General features: G+C 39.7%; 1 protein-coding gene across 2 annotated transcripts; it reads right to left on the bottom strand.

The window, feature by feature from the left end:
* Positions 1 to 7,038: 7,038 nt before the first annotated feature.
* On the bottom strand, positions 7,039 to 10,485 carry LOC149839792 (putative protein phosphatase 2C 4). 2 transcript variants are annotated; one of them, XM_090002825.1, is made up of 4 exons: positions 8,579 to 10,485; positions 8,268 to 8,381; positions 7,582 to 7,846; positions 7,039 to 7,430 (listed from the first exon to the last, which is right to left on the bottom strand). In XM_090002825.1, exons 1-4 carry the CDS (start codon positions 10,127 to 10,129, stop codon positions 7,315 to 7,317), a joined length of 2,046 nt encoding a protein of 681 aa, XP_089858951.1. In that variant the 5' UTR covers positions 10,130 to 10,485; the 3' UTR covers positions 7,039 to 7,314. The 2 variants fall into 2 exon arrangements, with proteins under 2 accessions (XP_089858951.1, XP_089858952.1); XM_090002826.1 differs by lacking the exon at positions 7,039 to 7,430 and having other exon boundaries at positions 7,845 to 7,946.
* Positions 10,486 to 20,968: the final 10,483 nt, after the last annotated feature.

Raw genomic sequence — 20,968 nt, 5'->3', positions numbered from 1 at the left:
AAGACAACAACTTAGCTTCAGTTGAATGATTGAAAGCTATAGTTGTTTTTTATTTAAAAGAAAGAAATGTGAGACATTAAGAGAGGAGATAAGAAAAACAAAAGAGGTGATCGTTACAAAGAGATGAAAAGGCAAAATAAAAAAAAAGAAACAAAATGAAAAATATTTTGATTTTTTTTGAAAGTAGGCTTAGCCCACCTTTCTTTCTTGCTTCTTTCTTTTCATGCGTTATCATCATCATCACCTGTCCTCTTTTGATTTATTCTTGATATAGATTCAATATTTCTTTGATTTGTACTTGCCATAGTTTGAGTCCTTACTATAACTGATTCTAAATCCTCTTCAACTTTCAAGTCATCCTTGCCTGTCATTTTTTACTTGTTTCCTTACCATAGCTGATTTGTCAGTCATTCTTTACTTGATTCTTTACCATAATTGATTTCAAAATTCAAATCTTCAAGACATCGTTACCCCAGTAGTCCTTTGCTTGATTTCTTACCATTTTAGTTGTTGACTCTAAATCTAAAAACCTCCAAGATAATTAGGTTTATATATATATATATATATATATATATATATATATATATATATATATATATATATATATATATATATATATATGTTAACTAGAAATGTGTAAACTAGAGTATGAACCAAAAAATTTATGGTTTTTTTCTTAAATTATACAGTAGAGATGTGATCTAGATTCTTGGTTTTATAGATAGAGAGAGAGATTAAGAAGCTGAAGGGGCTCCTTTAGGTGGGGCACAGTGTTCACCTTGACTTGGTGATTGTGGGTAGTGATGGATTGTTGTGATTGATGGAGGAGAGGGCGGTTTTCTAGGAGGTAGGTGATGATGAGATGAATGGTAATAATGAAAAATCATCGCGGGTGGTGGTGGTTGTGGATCTTTTTCAGTGTCATTTTTCGAGAGGTGGGTGGTGGTGGATCTTCTCTAGTGTCATTTTTTGGAAGGTGGGTGATGGTTTGTAGTAGTGGTAGTGGTGAGATGAATGGTGATGATGAATAGTGAAAAATCATCTGGGAAGAACGTTTTTTGGAGAGATGATGATGGTAGGAAGTGGTGAGATGGATGATGGTGGTGATGATGAGAGGGTGGGTGGTGGTGGTGAGAGTGATCCTTAGCATTTTATCTTGGTATGTAACATTCCTTCACCTTTCTCACCGAGAAATGTTTTCTATAAAAAAGTATACCTTTTGGAAACACTCTCTTAGAAAAAAAATTTCCATTCAAAAGGGTAAAAAACTGTAAGGGTTTTTCAATTTGTATCACTTTTTCTACTTCTTTCCCGCTTCCAAACGTGCCTAATGCATGAACATTAGTCTGCCAATGGAACTGTGCGAGCACTCATCCAACAACAGGCAACCAACTCATAAATGCTTCACCATAAAGCCTTTGTCCCATGGCAGTAGATACGTGGTTGGCATTACAAGTCTTATTTCATCCTTCAATTAAGGACACATTTCTTAGGGTTTGGTCTAGGTTTGGGAAGCAAGAAATTGTCACCAAACCATTTTCTTTAATACATATATAGGTCTAGTTGGTTGGTTATCATGCTTAATTACTCCGTAACAGTCTCCACCCTCAAACTGCAATTGGGCAATAATATATTCTATCCTACAAGGTCGCTTTCTCACAAATGCACTTACCAGTCTCATATAAATCACCAAATCTAGTTAAACATAACTTTCTTGTACTAATATCATCATAACACTTTTTTCCTACTATGAATGACAAGTTACTCATATATTTACAAACTCAAACAAATATTAATCCAGGAAGAAATGAAAAAAAAGTACAGTAAAAGCACCATATGACTGAGAAATTCTGTGGTTTCAAAATATCGATGATACCAGTGACATTCAAGTCAGGTGCAACATCAGATTCGAGGGTTCAGCATAGTTGAAACTGGCCTTGGCTGTCAGATGGGCAGTTGGCATGGGGTTCGGGTGTTATCCCTGTTACAGTAAGCAGAAGTCGGTGGCTCCCTAGGGTCGAGGGGTGCGCCTGGGTTTACACCCTTTCGGGGGTGGTTTCCTCATCCTTATGGAAAAAAGTCAGGTGCAACATCTAAGCTCATTAAGTTCTCAAAAAAATCTAGGCTCATTGTGAAAATGGTCAGTTCTCAAACATGCAAATTTAAGACCTGAAGTGTTAGATTCTTAGCCCAATTACATGACCTAGATATTCATACGCTAGGTGAGCTGCAAAATTGTGGAGGTAAACACAAGGTTTTGTTTGTGGAATCACATGAGATTTAGAAAATGAATCTCATTTTAACAGTGCTCCAAAAGCGACTAAACATAAAAAAAAAAAAAAATTGGCACAAAACCCTAAAAACAAACCTCACATAAGTGAATTGACACAACGCCAAAACTGAGATTTAGAAAGTGAATCTCATTTGCATGCACTTTCTCACGAGGTTTTGAAAGCAAATCTCTTTTCAACAGTATTTTCACTTTTCCAAAACAACCAAACACATCCTAAGATTAGGTTTGGTTGCTTGTGGGTGCTGTGCAAATAAGATTCACTTTCTAAATCTCATGAGAACTCAATCTCATGAGGTCTTATTTGCAAAGGCTTGCTTTTGGGGTGCTGTACACAACTCACTTTTTAGGTGTGGCTGCTTTTGGGGTACTATGCAAATGAGATTCACTTTCTAAAATCTAGTGAGATCGAACCAAACATACCCTAAATGACAGAGATTTCATGAATCCTCTTAGCCCCCTCTCAACACCAGCTTCCAAACCGTCTAAATAGAACCATAGGAGAGTCGAGAGTGCTCCAATCTATTCTCAAACAGATATTTTTTAGGATATGGCTAAATCAAGATATGGACCTTACACATGATATCAAGTGCATCCCATGCCCATGGTAGTTATCAATCTATTTTACAATAAATTACAAGCTCAAAGTCTTAAGATGTGATACGTGTCTCCTTCTCATTCAAACATTGAAAGGTCCCTTTCTTTCTCATCCTCTATGGTTTAGAATGCATGGAGAAACAACAGGGGTACGGCCAAGGAGCTCATGTTTAGGGATGTAGACGTTTTGGATACGGGTCCGATGTGGCCACTACCAGACCCGGCTAATCGAATATTGGTTAATCAAAGTGAGATTCGAATTCAGATTCTCAGTTGGATAGAGAAAAGCTCATACTGAGTGAATTCCAAATTTTACATGTAACCGGATTTGGATATCCATCGAAGTTGTATTTTTCAGAATCATTAGCAAACTTGAAACCAACTCCGAATTTGGTTATTAATTGGATTCAATTTGACTTACCAAATCTCACTAATTGAAGCCGGATTCCGGTTGGGTATCAGATAAATTCAATCCATTTACATCACTACCCGTGTCCAGCTTGGTATGGTTTGGTCCAAGGAACTAAAACGGGCCCTCCCTGACCCGAGGGAATCATAAAGGTCCAACAAACTTTAAAAAGTTGGTCAATTCCATTTGTAGCCTTTCCATTCAGGGTTGCAGTTTTTGATTTGTTAAGTTGGAAACAACCATGAGTCCTTAGTGATAAGAGTTCTGTTGTAATAACCAAGGGGGAGTAAGAGCAGCTAGTACATGCCATCTTTCGTTGGGACGTTGTAGGTTCAAAACTCAATGGTATAGTTGTATAACTGATAGGGGTCTGCCTAACCCTAAGCATCCCCAAAACCAGCAAAGGAGGATTCTGTTCATCTAGTGGTGGCTCGCTATGTGTCAAGCTGGAGGGAAGATAAGATGCAAAAAGATTGCGCACCTTTGGTGTGCTGATGCACCTGAACCTTCCATTTATTGTTGGGCCCCACTGTAAAGATGGAGAGTGATCAGGTGCATCACACTAAAAGTATGCAGTCACATTACACCTGAACCTCCCTAAAGTTGAAGGGACATTATGAGTTTGAAACGCATCCCTCGCTGCAAGGCCTACGATGGGTGTACTCCTTGGTGGGAAGGGAGATATGGGGTTTTACACTGACTCGATTATGCTCAGGGATGGTAGTGGATTGGTGGAAAATGGGGCCCCGTTTAGACCGGGATGGAGAGGACATGAAACGGGGATGAAGATTAAAATCAAAACCTGTTCGGGGATGGAGGCATGCTTTCCCCGACCCGCCCCGTCCCCGTCCCCGATCCCCATTAGTAAAACGCTAAAATACTCTTTAAGGATGACACTGGACTGAGGAAAAATGGGGGCCCACCCTGCCTCGTCCCGTTTGGACCGGGGATGGAGGACATGAAACAGGGATGAAGGTTAAAATAAAAACCTGTGTGGAGATGAAGCTGGGGTTGAATCTTAGAATTTTGAGATGGGGGTGGGGGTGGAAACTTTGTTCCTTGGCCCCGCCCCCGCCCCCGCCCGGTCCACTGCCATCCCTAATCATGCTGAAATCAAGCCATGGGTTAACAGATTGTACTTTCTACAAAAAAAAAAATCACCAATTTTCTCGGCATCTAACAAATAAAAGGATCTACACATCCTTGGTATTACTCATGGGCAAATTCCCATTGACTTGCTGAATATGAATTACCTTCTCAACATATGGTGAGTTCTTATCTTGATTTAATAAGGGTCACCGGCGTGGGCAGGGGGGGGGTGGTTGTGAGGGTGCTGAGATGACAGCACCGGATTAAACCCAGTTGGTGCATGAGTGTGCTCATATTTTTCAGAGGTGGGCCAAGTAAGGCAGGGTGATCGTAGGGCCCCATCCGGGGTTTTCCTCACTTGGGTGAAGATTCCTACTTATATAAAGAGTCATTTTCTTAGAGAGAGAGAGAGTCATTTTCTTAACAGATTTACTTATAAAAAATCTGTTATTGATAACGAAAGTTCATTTCTTAAGCTAATTAGGAGGCACATATTATTCCACAAGTGTGTCATTTTCTCACCCTGATCTAGCGGCGTAACGGGTCCGGACCAATCCGTTCGTGGCAAGATTGGGTAGAAATGTCGGGTCTGGTGCTGTTTAATCCAGCACACAAACCTTCTTGAATCCTGCTAGACGGCACAAAATCAAGATCTAGATCTGGTTATGATAATTTTAAATCAAGTCTAAACAATCCTGTCAAATTTTTGTTGAACCGGGAGATCTCGAATCACATCCAGCCAGATCAGGGTCCGAACACATGCGGTGCATTTGAATGCACTTCAAACATCCACCAGCACATGGATCAAACTCAGTTCCGGCAAAAATTAACTGAAATCATCCATGGATCTCACGGCTTCTAGCTCAGGGAGGCCAGATAAGAAATCCACTGATCTGAGATCTCAGGTTCTTAGATTCAGGTGCACTTGAATGCACCCATAGTGCAGGTTCCAATTGTGGGATGCACTGTTGCACCGGGACCATTGTGTCCCATAGTGGCGGGTCCCACATCCACATTGTAGACATCACTCCTGTGTCTAGCCCAAAATGGGAATCAAGAGTGCCTTGCATCTCATTTGGGCGGGAAGAGTCTGACTCTTGCATTCCGGACTAATGCATCACCGACACACTCGTGCCGGACGGATGCGTTCCCGACACAAATGCCTCCACAGGGTCCACCTTTGTTCAGACACGAATCGGACTAGGTTAAGAGGTGATAGGACCAGAAACAACCTTACAAGCCAAAAAAAAAGTGTCCTTGATTAATGGTGTCCAGCAAATGGTTGCCAAGCATTCACATCACCAACCACAGGATTCGATCCGGTGAACAGTTCTCCATCCAAGAAGAAAGTCAACCTGGGCAGCAGGGAGTGAGGTAGGGCCTACCTCAAATCAGCCTCAAACATGAATGCAAACCCTAAAAGTTTGAAGGCAAAGACAATAGTGACTTGACTTTTGTGGATGTGACTTAAATTCTCCATAAATGGGCTTCCACTTTACAGGTAGAGGGGGGAGGGTGGTCCTCATTTAAGAAAGTCTATGTGCCCCAAATTGTCATCTCTCTTGCGTCTGTAGGGTACCCTGGGTCCCTGACTAGTTGATGTAGATCAGGTCTTTTGTCTCACCATGAATACCAATCCCAGCCACCATGAAATGCTATGGTCAACTAAAAAAAGTGCCAGACCTAAAAAGTTCTCTCTCTCTCTGCGGCTCAATTTGTCCAGAGCTGAATATGAGGGATGCATCCAGTGTGCAGGCCAAAGTATAAAGGAAAGCTTTCTCAACTCGACATAAAAAAGAAAGCAGCCCATTTAAGGAAACTTGCATAATTAAATCCACTTTTACTTTGTCCAAGCAAAACCCTAACCCCTTGCCCCCCCACACTCTTATATATAGTCATACATTTGAAACCCTTTTGGGCAGCTAAAAGAAGTGTGTATTGGATTATGCACATATGAGTATATGATTTTGAATGTGAAATTTACTTACCATGACAAGAGAGTTTGTCTTGCTATTTCCTACCAAAGAAGGAAACATGGTTGTACATTCTTGTGTATGCCACATGAACAAGCCCAAAAGGACATGGGCATGCCATTTTTGTGCAGTTTCTCATTAGGAATACTATATGAGGGGCTCCACTTGTTTGGTAGGAGCTGTTAATGCATGTCACCATGTGTTGGGAAGTTGCAAGTTCAAAACCCAATGGTATGTTGTGTAACTGGTGGGGGTCTGCCTAACCCCAGCTTGCCTTTCAAAAAAAAAAAAAAACTATGTGAGGGGACACGATACAAGTGCAAGTTGCAGTAACCCTGTGAAATAAGCTTGAAAGTGCAGTTTTTTATGGGGCAAAGGTTGAACCTTGTTGACCAACAGGGGCTCTGCTTGTCTGGTAGGCGCAGTTAGTGCACGTCACCTTGTGGTGGGACGTTGCAAGTTAGAATCTCAATGGTATATGGTTGTATTACTGGTAGGGGTCAGACTAAACCCAGTAAAAAAAAAAGGTTGAACCCTGGTGAAGGAAATTAATGTTTTCTGTTTAAAACCCCAGAACAGGCCACTGTAACATGTGAAGGTGAGAAACGAGACTAGAGAGGACCATAATGTGTAAGAGAAAGATGAATGAACAGTGTCAATCCCTTTAGTTGTTGAATAACATTATGGAAGTCTGCACAAGAACCATTTATTGGAAAATTACATTGTGGTGACATTACAAAATTAAGCAGTGAGGTTTTGTGCCTCTGCGCCATGCAGTTTCAGATGAAGTTGTGGGGTCTGTTACCTCTGTTTCAACCCCAATGACAGATGGCTGCAAGCAAGATCGGTGATGCTCCCCCATTTTCTTATATGATACAATGGTGATTGCAAAAAAAAACCACAGAAAATATCCCCAACTTTTCTGTGAGGTACTGAATGGTTTCTGTCTAATGTATTTACACACAAGATCTCCATATTCTTCCTTCCAACGAGACCACAATTATGGAGACATCATCGTGATATTTGCGGCGATCCCCTTGTGGTATTTCCAGCAATTCATGAAAATCCATACCTGCAATGTTGTTCAAGTTAGAGTTGCTAAGGGGGCTATCCACACTAAGCCTCCTCAAAGGAATGTAAAGAAACAATGTTTAAAGTTCTATTTTACTCGAAAAAAAAAAGAACTCTTCATCACTGTGATGCATTATGAATTGCTTCACTACCTGCTTTCTTTGCTGCACGGAAGAGAACTTCCTCAACAAGGTGTTGTGCTGGGTCTCCTTCCGGAGATGATTGAATGAACAACTCAACCTCAGCCACTGCCTCTTCATTAGTGAAGTATTGGTAAATCCCATCTGATGAGAGTATCAAGAATCGATCTCTTGGGCCAAGTCGATGGTGATATAGAGATGGAGCGCATGAGAGATATGGTGCGGTTCCAATGTAATCTATTCTGAACATCTCTAGAAGAGCGTTGTTCCACTTCGGCTGCAAAATAATAAAGAGCTTCTTTCATTCATTTGTACACTTTCTTTGGATTCACATCTTTATCGCAATAACAAGGCCAGTCAGTCATGTATGCATTCATCTAATTAATCAATGGACAGAAAGATGGTTTCAGTTCTCTCAATGTATAGTTCCACTAAAACTCCATACAAATTCAGATGCATTAGAATGTGTGTTAGATGCATTCTTTTTCTATATGCATGGATATAGTCAAACTATGTACAAATGCGGGTAGATAAAAATGTCTTACTGATATGCAGAGGAAACATACATATTGTGCAAGTAACATACTGTCTTACAGAATATATTCATGTAAACGTATGTGAAAACACAAGGCCATCAGGAAATGAAGATTGCAGGCACATTATGTGAACATACACAGACATCAAATGGCGTGACTGACCTGCTTAAGAAAGCCAGCTCCAAATGCTCTTGTAACCTTGAGGGAGCCTTTCACTCTGTCATTCATGATGGCACACGCATCATCTGGATGCTCATTTCTGATTCTTGCAACTTCCTGTGTAGAAAAGGGGCAACTATAAGAAATCGATTCTCTAGAACGCATGCCTTTTGCCCCCTTAACATGGGGCACACATCACAGAAACTGCATGCACTACAGATTCAAATCATACCATTAATCCCATGATTAATATAAGATACAAATAATACAAATTCCTAAAGAAAGAAAGCAAAGGAAATCACTTTGTGCATTACCTCTTCCACACTGGTACTGTGATCCAAGGTGAGCTGAAGTGCAGACAAAGACGGTGATCTTTCTGGCTGATCACTACCCGGGACAGCGACGCCTACCCGGAACTGAAGATCGTTAGGTGTTTCCTCGTTGATCTGTTCCAAATCCCATACATCTGCCTCTACTCTTTGAGCTAAAACCCCTCTGCTGTCCCCAACATTCATCAAATAAACATCCTCCCCTTTCATCAGCATCACCAGAACACAGGACCCCATGAGAGCCAATTCAGGATTCTCCATGAGCATCTTGTCTGCGATCTCCAAGTAGTCCTCCTCTGTCTTTCTCAGTGCACGGGCGAGAGCCTTCAGCACCCTCTCATGATCGACCGCATCCTCTGCCGTGGTGCCACATCCAAACTGCTCCTTGAATCTCTTCTGGCTCTCCTCCGACTTCTTGGTCACCCCCTTGAACTTGCTCATGCCATTCCTCCTCCTCTTCCTCTTCACCCTGTTCTTCCTCCTCTCAGAATTCTCTGATTCCCCATCGCCTCCCATGGCACAATTCTGGTCACCACCATCCGTATCCGATTCATCTGCATGGCTAGAACAACCATTCTGTTGTGCATCAGTGGCAGCGGCCAGTTGGTCCCATAGGAGACCCTTGAGCTCAATTTGAACAGCAGTGTAGAGATTGGATAGCAGGTAATCAGGAGCGTCTGGTCCATTGAATCCATCATAGATTCCAACAAAGAGCCACCCATGTTCCTCTGAGATCACTACATGTACTCTGTCTTCCCCTGCCTTCCCCTGTGCCCACTGAAGATTCTGACTCTCAAAAGCAGAGCAATCTTCATCAGCCATACCCAATTCACCACCACCGCCATCACCAGCACTAGCACCACCACCACTACCACCAAAAGAGGAATTCTTCTCCTTTGAGAATCTGGCGACGCTCGACTTGATCGGCGCCACAATTGATGACCGAGCGACAGCGCTGGCGATCACCTGGCGGAGGGCCTTGATCATGGATGTCTTCCGGTGCCGGCCGGCGAACACGCCGCCATGGGAGAAGCTTCGCTGGAACATCTCCAGCGGGCCGGAGAACATTCCCTTATCGAGGGGACCAGACAGGAACCCCTGCTCGATCGGCCCCGACATGAATCCGCGCTCGATTGGGTCGGAGAAGGTCGAGACTCTGAGCGGCCCCGAGAAAACTCCTCCTCCTCCGCCACCGCCGAACCGCGGCACCGGCTGGAGTGGGAGTGACTGGAACGAGTCCGAGCTCTCGAAGGCGGCCGCTGCGGAGGCAGCCGTCGTTGCGGTGCAGGAGCAGAGGTCCGTCGAGAGAGGGGTGGAGGTGTTGGCGCAGAGCGCGGCGCCGGAGATGGACCGGAAGGTGGTGGTCTCCTCCGAGTTGTGGACCTTCGACGACGAGAGCCGCGCAAGCTCCGACCGGACGTAGTAGAAGGAGTGGCCGAGGCCCTCATCGGCGGCGGCGCCGATCGCTAAGACGTCCCCCGGCCGGCTCCCCGCTGCGCTGCAGCAACCGCAAATCTTCCCAATCCGATTGCCCATCGTCCAACAACCACCAAATTCCCAAACAGAAACAGAACCAAACGAAAAAAAAGAACCCAATCCAACAATTCGAGCACTAAAAAATTCGGCAACTCATGGCCGGAATCCGGCGAAAGAAAGAACCCCACATAACCAAGGCGCCGGAATCTGAAGAAAACTGGAGGCTTTCACAAGGTTTCAAAGGAGCAGCTGCTGGGACTGAATGGGTAACTGGGGCAATAAATGAGACCGTTGGGGAGGGGGAAGGGGGGAATTGAAATTGTGTGGTGGGACAGATTTTCCGGTGTGTTATGGCCGGAATCCGGTGGGTGGTCGGGGTGTGGTAGTTTTGGCCCCTTGGATGATGGCGTTGACAATTCGTCTCCAAGTGGGAATTGGTTGAATTAAAAGTTTGGGTAGAAAGAGAAAGAGATTTGGTAGAGAGAGAGAGACAGTTGACTGGGTTGGAGTAAACCAAGGTTGGTCCGGAACCCAACCAGGCTTCATTGATTGTTTAAGCCTTAAGGGGATCTAGAACGTCAAAAGGCCCCGAATCTAGCAGCCCCATCGAAGGATAAATATTTGCCGTTGGATCATGGCTGACGGACACGTGGCGGATGGAGGAAGCGCCATGGTGTTTCAGTGTTTCGGGGAAGGTGTTGATCACGTACTCTGACTTTAAATTTTTTTCGATTTTTGTATTTTTTTTTCGGGGCTTAATTTATTGTGACGAGATTCGTGGAAAACACCCTTTTTTTTTGTTTTTTTCTTTATCCTTTTTTTTTTCTTTAATTTTGTATTGAATTCAAAATCACGAGAGATAGGAGCAAAGTTGGTGAGACGAGACCATTTTACGCGAAGGGCACGTATTTTTTTTTTAAAGGCAAGCTGGTGTTAGGCAGACCCTTACCGGTTATACAACCATACCATTGGGTTTTGAACTTCCACCGCTCCAACACAAGGTGACGTGCACTAGCTGCTCTTACAAGACAAGCAGAGCCCCGACTGGTAAGAAACACACATAATTCATGCATATATTTGTTAACAATCTGCAAGATCTGAACTTTTTTTTTTGTTTTGATTAACAAGCTGGGAGATTAAGCCTCTTCACTTTTACCTACTGTAGTTACATGTCAATTATGCACTTATTTTTTATTGCAAGAGTAAACTCAAATATTCATTATATAGGTTCTACTGCAACTGTCTTAACAAGTTCTTCTAAGATCAGCATTTCAGGATAAAATATCTCTTCATGATAATTGCTCAGCTCCTATTATTTGACAGATCCCCTGGAATTTCTCATAGCATATGATATATTCTTCTGCTACCAGTTATTTTATCCAATAGTTGAATGTCAAGAACATTTTTTGGAGGAGGAGTCCATTTGTTGGTGGGAATGAATAGGAATTTGTCCTTAAAGGAGATGATGAGAGCCGGTGTTTCAGCCTGCCATTCAAATTTCAAATAGTTGGCTTTGCATGTTTACCAAGATGAATGATTTTACTCTTATCATGAATGATTAGGTTTCTTAGTTTTCAAATGTATAAGATGGCTAGTTAGAATGTTTAGTTCTAACATTTTTTTTTTATCTCATCCATTTTGAATTTAACTTTGAACCACCATTGTAATTCCTAAACAATAGATTGGGATATAATTTTGTTTTTACCGAATTTTTTTCATGATGTTGGTTCACATGATTCGTGTCATTGAGCATTGTATGAATAGGTGGTGTGGTTGCACTTCTCTCTGGTCAAGCAAAGTGCACACCTGTTAGCAAAAGGGATTTCAATTTTTCTGTAATCTGTCATATACAGGTGACCTGTCTATTCTCACAAACCAAGAATAACATCCAGACAACTCATAAAAGTTTTTTTTTTTTTATCATACATGTATGTTCCTGCCAATCATCGACATTGAATTTGGTATGCAGTGCTTCCTAAATCTAAATCTGCTTGCTTAAGACATTTGAACAATCAATATCTCTACACAGTAGAGGGTATCATCTGAGTTGAAGATTAATTGTGTGGTGTCATTGCATAATGTATGAGACTAGTTGTCGGTGAGGAGGGATTCAAACACTTTGAGCCCTTTTTTTTAATTAGGTAACCAACAGAAACCACATGAGCTCATTGGTGTCTCCCTTGACTGCGAAAAAAACACCCACTTCATAGCAAGAGGCGTACACTCCTCGGTTTCGAACTTGTGACATCCCTTCATCTTGGCGACTTTCACGAGTCGGCCTTGCAAGATTGACTCTTCATTGGCATGGTTCAGTGTTTTTGGCAGCAACTGGTCCGTACAGATTCATACGCCTTGCTGAGGGGCCAGCTTTGTAATTATAGCGATTTGGAGAGCTTTTTATTATAACATTAATTTTAAAAAAAAATAGTGCTAATCCAAAAGAAGAAGAATTTTACACGCTTCGCCAAAGGAGTGTTATGAATGATAATTTAGTGCCAAATTTAGTGGGAAAATAAAAATGCAAGATTACGCGTCTGCACGTGCACACGCACATGACACGCATTTGCGCAGTAACGTCAACTCCGATACCGAATCGGGTCTTTCTAGTTGAGCACCGACCCGGATGATCCAGTGCTACGAATCACTTTTTTTTTTTCATGACTATGCATTTGAGTTTTGTCAATGGTGCGGATATGACACGATTCGATCTGATGAGATCTGGATTTGGACTTGGTTGTTTTTTATTGGTTAGGTAACATGGTCTAAGCCATAAGGTCCAGTAAGTTATGGACCTGCATTGGGTGTAGGAATTTTCATACCAGACCTGGGTTTGACCCGAGTCTAGATTAATATCCACTAATTGCCAATGTAAAAAAATTTATAAAACTTGCGCTTTGGACAAATCCGGTTCTTGCTACTTGTAGTTGGACCTGAATCTGGTTATGCCCAAGCCAGGTTTGATGGACCTGGATGTGAACTGGATAATACCACCTTAAAGTTGAGTGAGGTTCTCATCCATCTAGACGGTATGCATGTCTGAACCCATTGGCAGCCTTATCATAATCATCCCACCGTGTTGCTGCGGCTAGGGCTGGGAATCAAGCCAAGCTGCTCGTGCCTTGGTTCATGATGGGCTTGCACAGAGCTAAGGTTCTCTTGGTTTCCCCACGTTTCTTTTTACGACTTCTTACACGCTTCCACAACGAATCCTGATTCATACTACTGCTTCCCCGCTTCCGCTTCCGCTTCCGCTTCCGCTTCCGCTTCCGCTTCCGCTTCCGCTTCCGCTTCCGCTTCACGCATTTCTCTTATCTATTTCGCTTCCTGGTGACTTTACATTTAAAAATTGCAGATTTTTATCACAATCCCGGTTGTACTTGGGCCTGACATAAAAAATTCACAAACCACATCCAGTTTCATATACTAATCGGATCTTATGGGTCCAACCCGAATTCTCGAAAGGACCTCCTCATTATTACCAACCCTGAATCTGATCAGAGCTGGTGCGTTCTGGATCCCCGACCTGTTGACACCCCTTACCAAAAGCCTGGTCACCGGGACCCACCATCCACTGTGAAGTCTAGTCCGGAGCTCAGGCCGGGTCCCACTGACGACCGTATCCGGGTCACGTCATTAACAGAAGTGGATCCATAAATGGGGACTTCATGGGGAGTGCCTACCCCATTAATTGCCAATGGCAGATCGCCACGTGTCAAGATGATTCCCACTCGCACGTGCCACCTCTCACCACCCCCAAAGACTGCATTCTCTGAGGTGGGTCCCCACCCAACCAATCCACAATGCAACATGATCACAAAGTCCAAGTACAAAAATACGCATTTAGAGCTCATAGTCCAAACCTTTTAATTTTTTTTGGTGCCGTAGCTATATTCATTTATAGCAAAGCCAACGCCCTAGCTCAGTGAGTAGTTTGTTATTTATAATTTTTTAAATTGAATTGTCAAACATAAATATTATCCTCACTCACAACCTATGCCATAAAAACACGTGGACACGAGGAAGTGTGATGCAGGTTAGACTGGTAAATTCGAAATATTTTTTTTTGAAAAATAGGACATGAGGACCATAATAACAAATATCCTGAGATTTATGAAAATTTAGAAAGAAATTGCCTGAAAGTTTAAAACGGCAATTTCTCGCAAGATTTTCAAAATATCAAGAGATTTATGAAAAAACATAAATACCGTGATTTAAATGCGATATTTAAGTTTTAAATGGCTATTTATCATGAAAAACCATGTATTTTTATTTTTAATTAAAATTTATAAATATTTTCCTATAAAAACATTTTTTATATTTTTAATTTATTTTTTTATTGCCAAGATTTTGCCAAAAAAATGTGAGATTTATAAAAATTTATAAATTTCTTGCAAGTTTTTGAAAAACGAGTTTTTTCCGAAAAAAAATGTTTGTCACTATGATGATGACACCATTTTTTTTAAATTTTTTAATCATTAAAAAACTATTGTTTGATATTTTAATGCTAAAATATATATTTTTATTGAAATAATACTTTAAAATATTAAAAATTATTATATTATTTTTCATACTTGTCAGTGTCCATGTCCACCTATTGGAGCGTGTCAACCAGTGTTGTCCAAATCGTACCTGCCATTGAATCGTTTGGCCAACGATTTTGGTGGATCGGCCAATACCAATTCTCAACTGAATCAAAATGAATCGGCCTATGAAACTACTTTCTAGCATTTTTTGATTTATTTGAAAAGATCTAAATCTCATCAATCGCAAATCAAATTTTTTATTGATACGATACAAATCGACCTATTTGCAACGGTACTGACAACATTAGTGTTACTCATGACACACCACCAAAATGGTGTGTCCTTGTGACATAGTGCAAAATGTGCTAGCTTATGTGTGCGGCGTACACACACACACACACGTTTTATCTTCTAAATTATCCTAAACAGCTTTAAATGACAAAGTTTTTGATGTTAGCTTAATCTCAACTCATAGATGTATGGCTTTTTTTAGTAGAAAACATCTATTTCATGCATATATAGAGTGATTCAAAATCAATATCTCATATTATACCAAAATTTAGTGACATCGAAATCAAAGTTTCTCATTAAATCAATTCAATCCAAAGCATGATATCTAATGAATAAGCAATGATGAATGCCTCTACAGGTTAGGATTAAGCAAAAACGACATGCAACTGTGTTTTAGAAGTGCTTAAGATAGTTTAAGACATAAGTGTGTGTGTGTGTATATATATATATATATATATATATATATATATATATATATATATATATATATATATATATATATATATATATATATATATATATATATATATATATATATATATATATATATATATATATATATATATGAAAAAATTTGGTGAATATGACATGAGGTACAAAGGCCTCTTTTTATTTTGTTATTTTGTTATTTTTGGTTGTTTTTCCGAAGGTAACCTTAAAGATGTGATCTACATGTCTTTCTTAGTCGGAATTGGCCATTAAATCGGCGGATTATGAAATGTAAGCATGTGTTTATGAAAATTAAAAAAAATCAATAGTTTTTCGGGTAGTGAAATCACGCTTTTTCACCCCCAAAAAAAGAACATGATTCAAAAGCCAGTTTCTACTATTTGAATTATGCTAAACACATCTATGTGGGTCAATTATATCAAAACAACATGTGCCCAAGCATGCACATGAGTAAAGCCTGGGCTGTTCGAACTCGGCTCATTTCAAAATGCCTGTGTTCAAGCTCTCAAACAACATTATCGAGACAACTCGGTTTTGAGCTTGAGCCGAGCTTAACTGTTGTTACAAAAAATTTTACCAATAAAGGGTCTTGCAAAGGTGGAATTTGAACCTTAATCTCTATTGTGACCCATAAAATCTACATATACTAAAAACCCGCTAGATTATTGTATAGAGAAAAAGTGATAGGGTGTGAAATTTGAACTCAGCACCTTTCGAGAAAGAGACTAACACCCTACTCATTAAAGAAATGATGATTTAATTAAGGTTTTGACTTTCAAACATATTACATATATACCTTATGTGAGCTTAATCGAGCTTTTCGAGTTTAGAGATTTGATCAATCTCAGCTCATTTATCCACACTGAGCTTGGACTTGTGTTCAAGCTCAACTCATTTATTTTTTTGAACGAGTTCGAGCCGAGCTCGAGCTAGCTCGACTGGATGTACATCCCTACATGCACCTATAACTTTAGGAGGCAACATATCATTACCAAATGTTTCACACACACACACACACACGTGTGTGTATGTGTGTGAATATTTGGTGCTATATATTAGTGGTCCGAAACTATTGAGCTGAAAATCATTGGTTCAAGCTTTATAGACACAATTTGACCACTAGTTTGTTTGCAAGATCAAATCTTGGATCGTGTTGCCCCAATCTAAAAATATGTGTTGTTGAGTTGTAAAGTTTCCATTGATTTATTGATTTTTGAAGTCTTTAAAAAACCTTCTTACATGTCACATGATTCAAAACTCATTTTCTACCAAACAAACCTTGTAGGTGGTGTCCATAAGGTCTAATATACAAAAGATTTTAAAACTAAGAAAAGAAGGTGAATTATACACAATACTTATGTGCCTTCAATAGCACCAAATATTAACCATATATATACTAGATTATAGCATACCTTTTAGTAAAAGCCATTAGTTTTTCAGGTTTACCTTTTCAAAATCAAACCCTATAGATATTATCTACATATTTTGGATTGCTCAAATCGGTTGCATAGGCAATTCATTTAAGAGTTCTAGAAATTAATGCCCACCACGGACCAAAATTTGTCATTTAAAAATTGAATTGTTACGCGAAAACATAAGTGTGATCTCCCATAAAGAAATCAGTATATATAGGATAATATTTGGTCATGGCGTCATGATGTCAATGAATTGGATTTTATCCGATATCCCAACCAAATTCGATTGGGTTTAGTAGCATTTGATTAGTTAAAACCATATCTGATTATAATGGTTTTAATTTTTTGCTACTAAATTCAACAAATATCAGGATTTGTTGGATACCGGAATCCGTTTACATATAAAAAGTTGAATTTAACATGACCTTTTCACCATCAGAATCCAAATCTGAGTTTGATTCAGTTTAGCCAACAATTAGTGAAATATGGTATAGGCCGCATCTGCTCTGCATCCGAATGCCAACCGTTTACATTCCCTCATAATCGATAGCAAAAGCTATTTTTTTTTCTTTTTTTCGTGACAAATCAAATCCGAGAGAGAGAGAGAGAGAGAGAGAGAGAGAGAGAGAGAGAGAGAGAGAGGTGGTGGCTTCATCATTTCTCCCAACCTCCCCCTGAGGGAATTGACAAAAAATAAATGCAAAAGACGCAAGTTGGTTGTTTTAGACAAAGGTTTTCAAGAGAGAGAGAGAGGTGGTGGCTTCATCATTGCTCCCAACCTCCCCCATGAGGGAATTGGGTCAACATCCAACATATCTCACACAAAACAAATGCAAAAGACGCAAGTTGGTGGTTCAGATAAAGGTTTGAGAGATAGATAGAGAGTAATAATAGAAAAGCTATAGAAAACTTCAAAGTGGGGGGAGAGAGAGAGAGTTATAATAATAATAATAAAAAAAGCTTTTTGGAAACTTCAAAGTGGACATGAATCATGACATAGCAAGTGGATTTCAAGCATTTTGAATCAAGCAGCACTACCACCAGTCCATTGCATGCTCCCCTCGCCCCACTCACACTTCCCCTCATATCCATTCACTCTCTCTGCCAACCAAACTACACCTTCCCTTGCAATTGGTGACACTAAAAGCTAGTCACCTTATTCAACTCCTTGCAAAATTTTTTAATATTAGACTCTCCCAAGAATCCATGTTTGGTAGAAGTTGAACACTAAAAGCTTGCTGCATAAGGGCCAACATGTCTTTAATAATCCACATAAAATTTAGGAACATTACTTGCTCATGCATTTGTGCATTGACCTTTTTCTGTTTAGAATAATAGCTGATGTTAAGAATAATAATTCCAAGTAATGATAAACAACAATCTTGATTACCAATCATACTAATAACAATTAGCAACTATTTTCATAGTTTTCCCAGATTAATTTTGAGGCTTATAGTTGACTTAGCCATCGTGATTAAATAAGCAGTAGCTACAAAGCAAGCGTGATCAAGTACTTTAAGATCAAAATAATTAGGGTGGTAATTACATGAAGTATGGGTGCATGTGAACACAAAGCTTATCACCTATCACATCTGACCAATTGAGATAAACCAATTAGGGTTCGATTAATCAGCATTTAATATTTTGCCTATTTCGCAAACTCTACCTAGACCAACCGGCTGATGCCATGCAAATGGGTCAAGGCTTGATGATGATGATAACGAAGATGACACAAACATAACGAAACAAGTTTTCCCATTCCAAGCCCCATCACATACCTCAGGTGGGGGTTGGCTTAGTGGGGTGGGACATTGGTTGTTAGACAGGCAGTCAAGGTTCGATTCTCTTGGGTGTCACCCCTCTGCACAAGCCAACATGTAGCAAAGGCCCCAGGGGCAGGAGTCCTAACCTCAAAGTTTTACGCTGCCATCATGACGATGGTAGGTATGGCAGGCAGGCTAAGTTAGCGGGATCATGAGTGGTCTTCGGGTTATAAATTAAAAAAAACAAGCTCCATAACATTGCTTACTCATTTTTTTTTGTTTGGTTGTACACATTAATTTACAGTTGGTGTGGTACGGCCTTGGCTTCGAAGGCAAGGTCATTCAACCACTTGAAAAGATTGGCTTGTTTTGCCAGAGGACCAAATCTGTGGTATCATTAGCTTGTCATATTTAATTTCATCCACCCCGACTACTTGTTTGTCTCCTACCTCATCCACTCTTGGCATCATTTTTTTTATATATATGTCTATGATATATAGATTGGTAAGGCTTGGTAATTATTGAAGGGAACACTTGGTCTAACCAAATCTCCAACTGGCTCTTATGCTTCAAGATCTTGTTTCCCCATTATTGCAACTGTATCAATTAACCTGGACCCAGGTCCATACTCCCACAAACACATGCAGTGTGTGATTGTGTGGGTGCTTTTATTATGGTACTGAACCAGCATAACTTATGGTGGTACACTTAATGTATATTAACCTAACCTTTGAATCATGTTTATGTTCTGTTTACTTTTCATGTCTTTAAGTTGACTTCACCATAATTTTCATGATGTTTTTGTACTATTTTTAAACCACCCTTATTTCATGAATTGTGCTGAAAATCGAACTTTGTGGTGTATTAATTAGACATGATAAAACCTTCTAATTAGTAAATAAATTATGTTACGTTAAGGACAACTATACAGTTAGACCATGTACACACTCTCTCCCTGGGGATGATCCTCTCACTAATTGGTCCACCCTTCATTTTTACCTTCAAAATCTGACTGTGGATGTGATATCCATCATTGAAAGCTTATGAACCGACTTTTGAATCAAATCTTTTCGGTATGTAGATATTATTTTATAAGGATCTAAAAATCAATAGTTCTGAAATCTCTGAAAATTTTTACTTCAATAAATTCTACTTACATATTAAAAAAGTTTGATCCAAAAGTCATTTTTATAGATTTTTGATCATGAAGATCGCATTTATATGTTCTGATTTGCTGAAAAAAACTTTTAGATATAAATTTTGAAGGTGAAAAACTAAGGGGTGGACCATCCTTCTCATATATATATATATATATATATATATATATATATATATATATATATATATATATATATATATATATATATATATATATATATATATCCCAACGAAAACCCTGCTAAACCTCCTCAATGATTTTTTTTTTGTATTTTTTTTTCAAAATTCTGACTGTACAGATGTGTTCAGCATGATTGATTTATTATAAATCGGCACTTGGATCATGAATTTTTGATAGAAAAATTGATACTTGAAGCCTCAAAAATTTATGAAAATTGTACGCCTTTCATTTTGAAACTTATAAAGGCCTATCCATGCATGGTAATAAAGTGCTGGAAAAACTGATTCCTATAAAAACAAGCATAGAGATCACATCTGTATGGTTGGAATTTTGAGAAAAATACTAAAAATCCAATAAAGCATCCATTGAGGAGGTTTGAGAGGGTTTTCCACCGGAGAGGTTTTCATTTCCTTTATATATATATATATATATATATATATATATATATATATATATATATATATATATATATATATATATATATATATATATATAAAGAGAAGCTTGACATAAACCTCACCCAGATTTCGACAATAAAGTCGCTACCTGTCTGGTTCAGACCTGCACGCTGGACCTATGGTCATCGTGCCAGCAATGTAAAACTCCAAGGCTAGGACCCCTGCCCCAGGGGCCACACCCAATCCACTTGCATGTATATTTATTAGGAACTGCCAAAGGAGAGTTCCAGTGAAACACTTCTGGCGAAAGCATGAAAAATACCAGCTCTGGACCCAGGTTATGCACAAGCATAGGATTTGGATTTGACCAGATCCAATTCATAGGCTTGTTTCCTTTACAATACTTCAAACCAATGCAGTTAACAAATCACATTCTATGAGGTGTTTTCCCCTTGAGAAATGACCCTAAAGCATATCCATGACCCCATCTGTTTTTGGCATTTTAGAGCTGTTAGGTTTTGGATCCGACTCAACCTCACAGACCCCCTAATGCTTTTACAAGAAATTTGGGGGTTATCCTTAATTAGGCTGTTCTAAATCATACCTGGTCGGAAGATATGCAATTGACCATGTTGGGTTTATCAGATCCCTGTACCAACCTAGTTAAATGACTTTAATGGGTTATTTGAATACGTTGGATCCAATATGGTTTTAGGCCCA

The sequence above is a fragment of the Nuphar pumila genome, chromosome 4, assembly GCF_984573655.1.
Source record: "Nuphar pumila chromosome 4, dmNupPumi1.hap1.1, whole genome shotgun sequence".
Lineage (NCBI taxonomy): Eukaryota > Viridiplantae > Streptophyta > Magnoliopsida > Nymphaeales > Nymphaeaceae > Nuphar > Nuphar pumila.
This window is presented reverse-complemented; position numbering and strand designations above follow the sequence as displayed.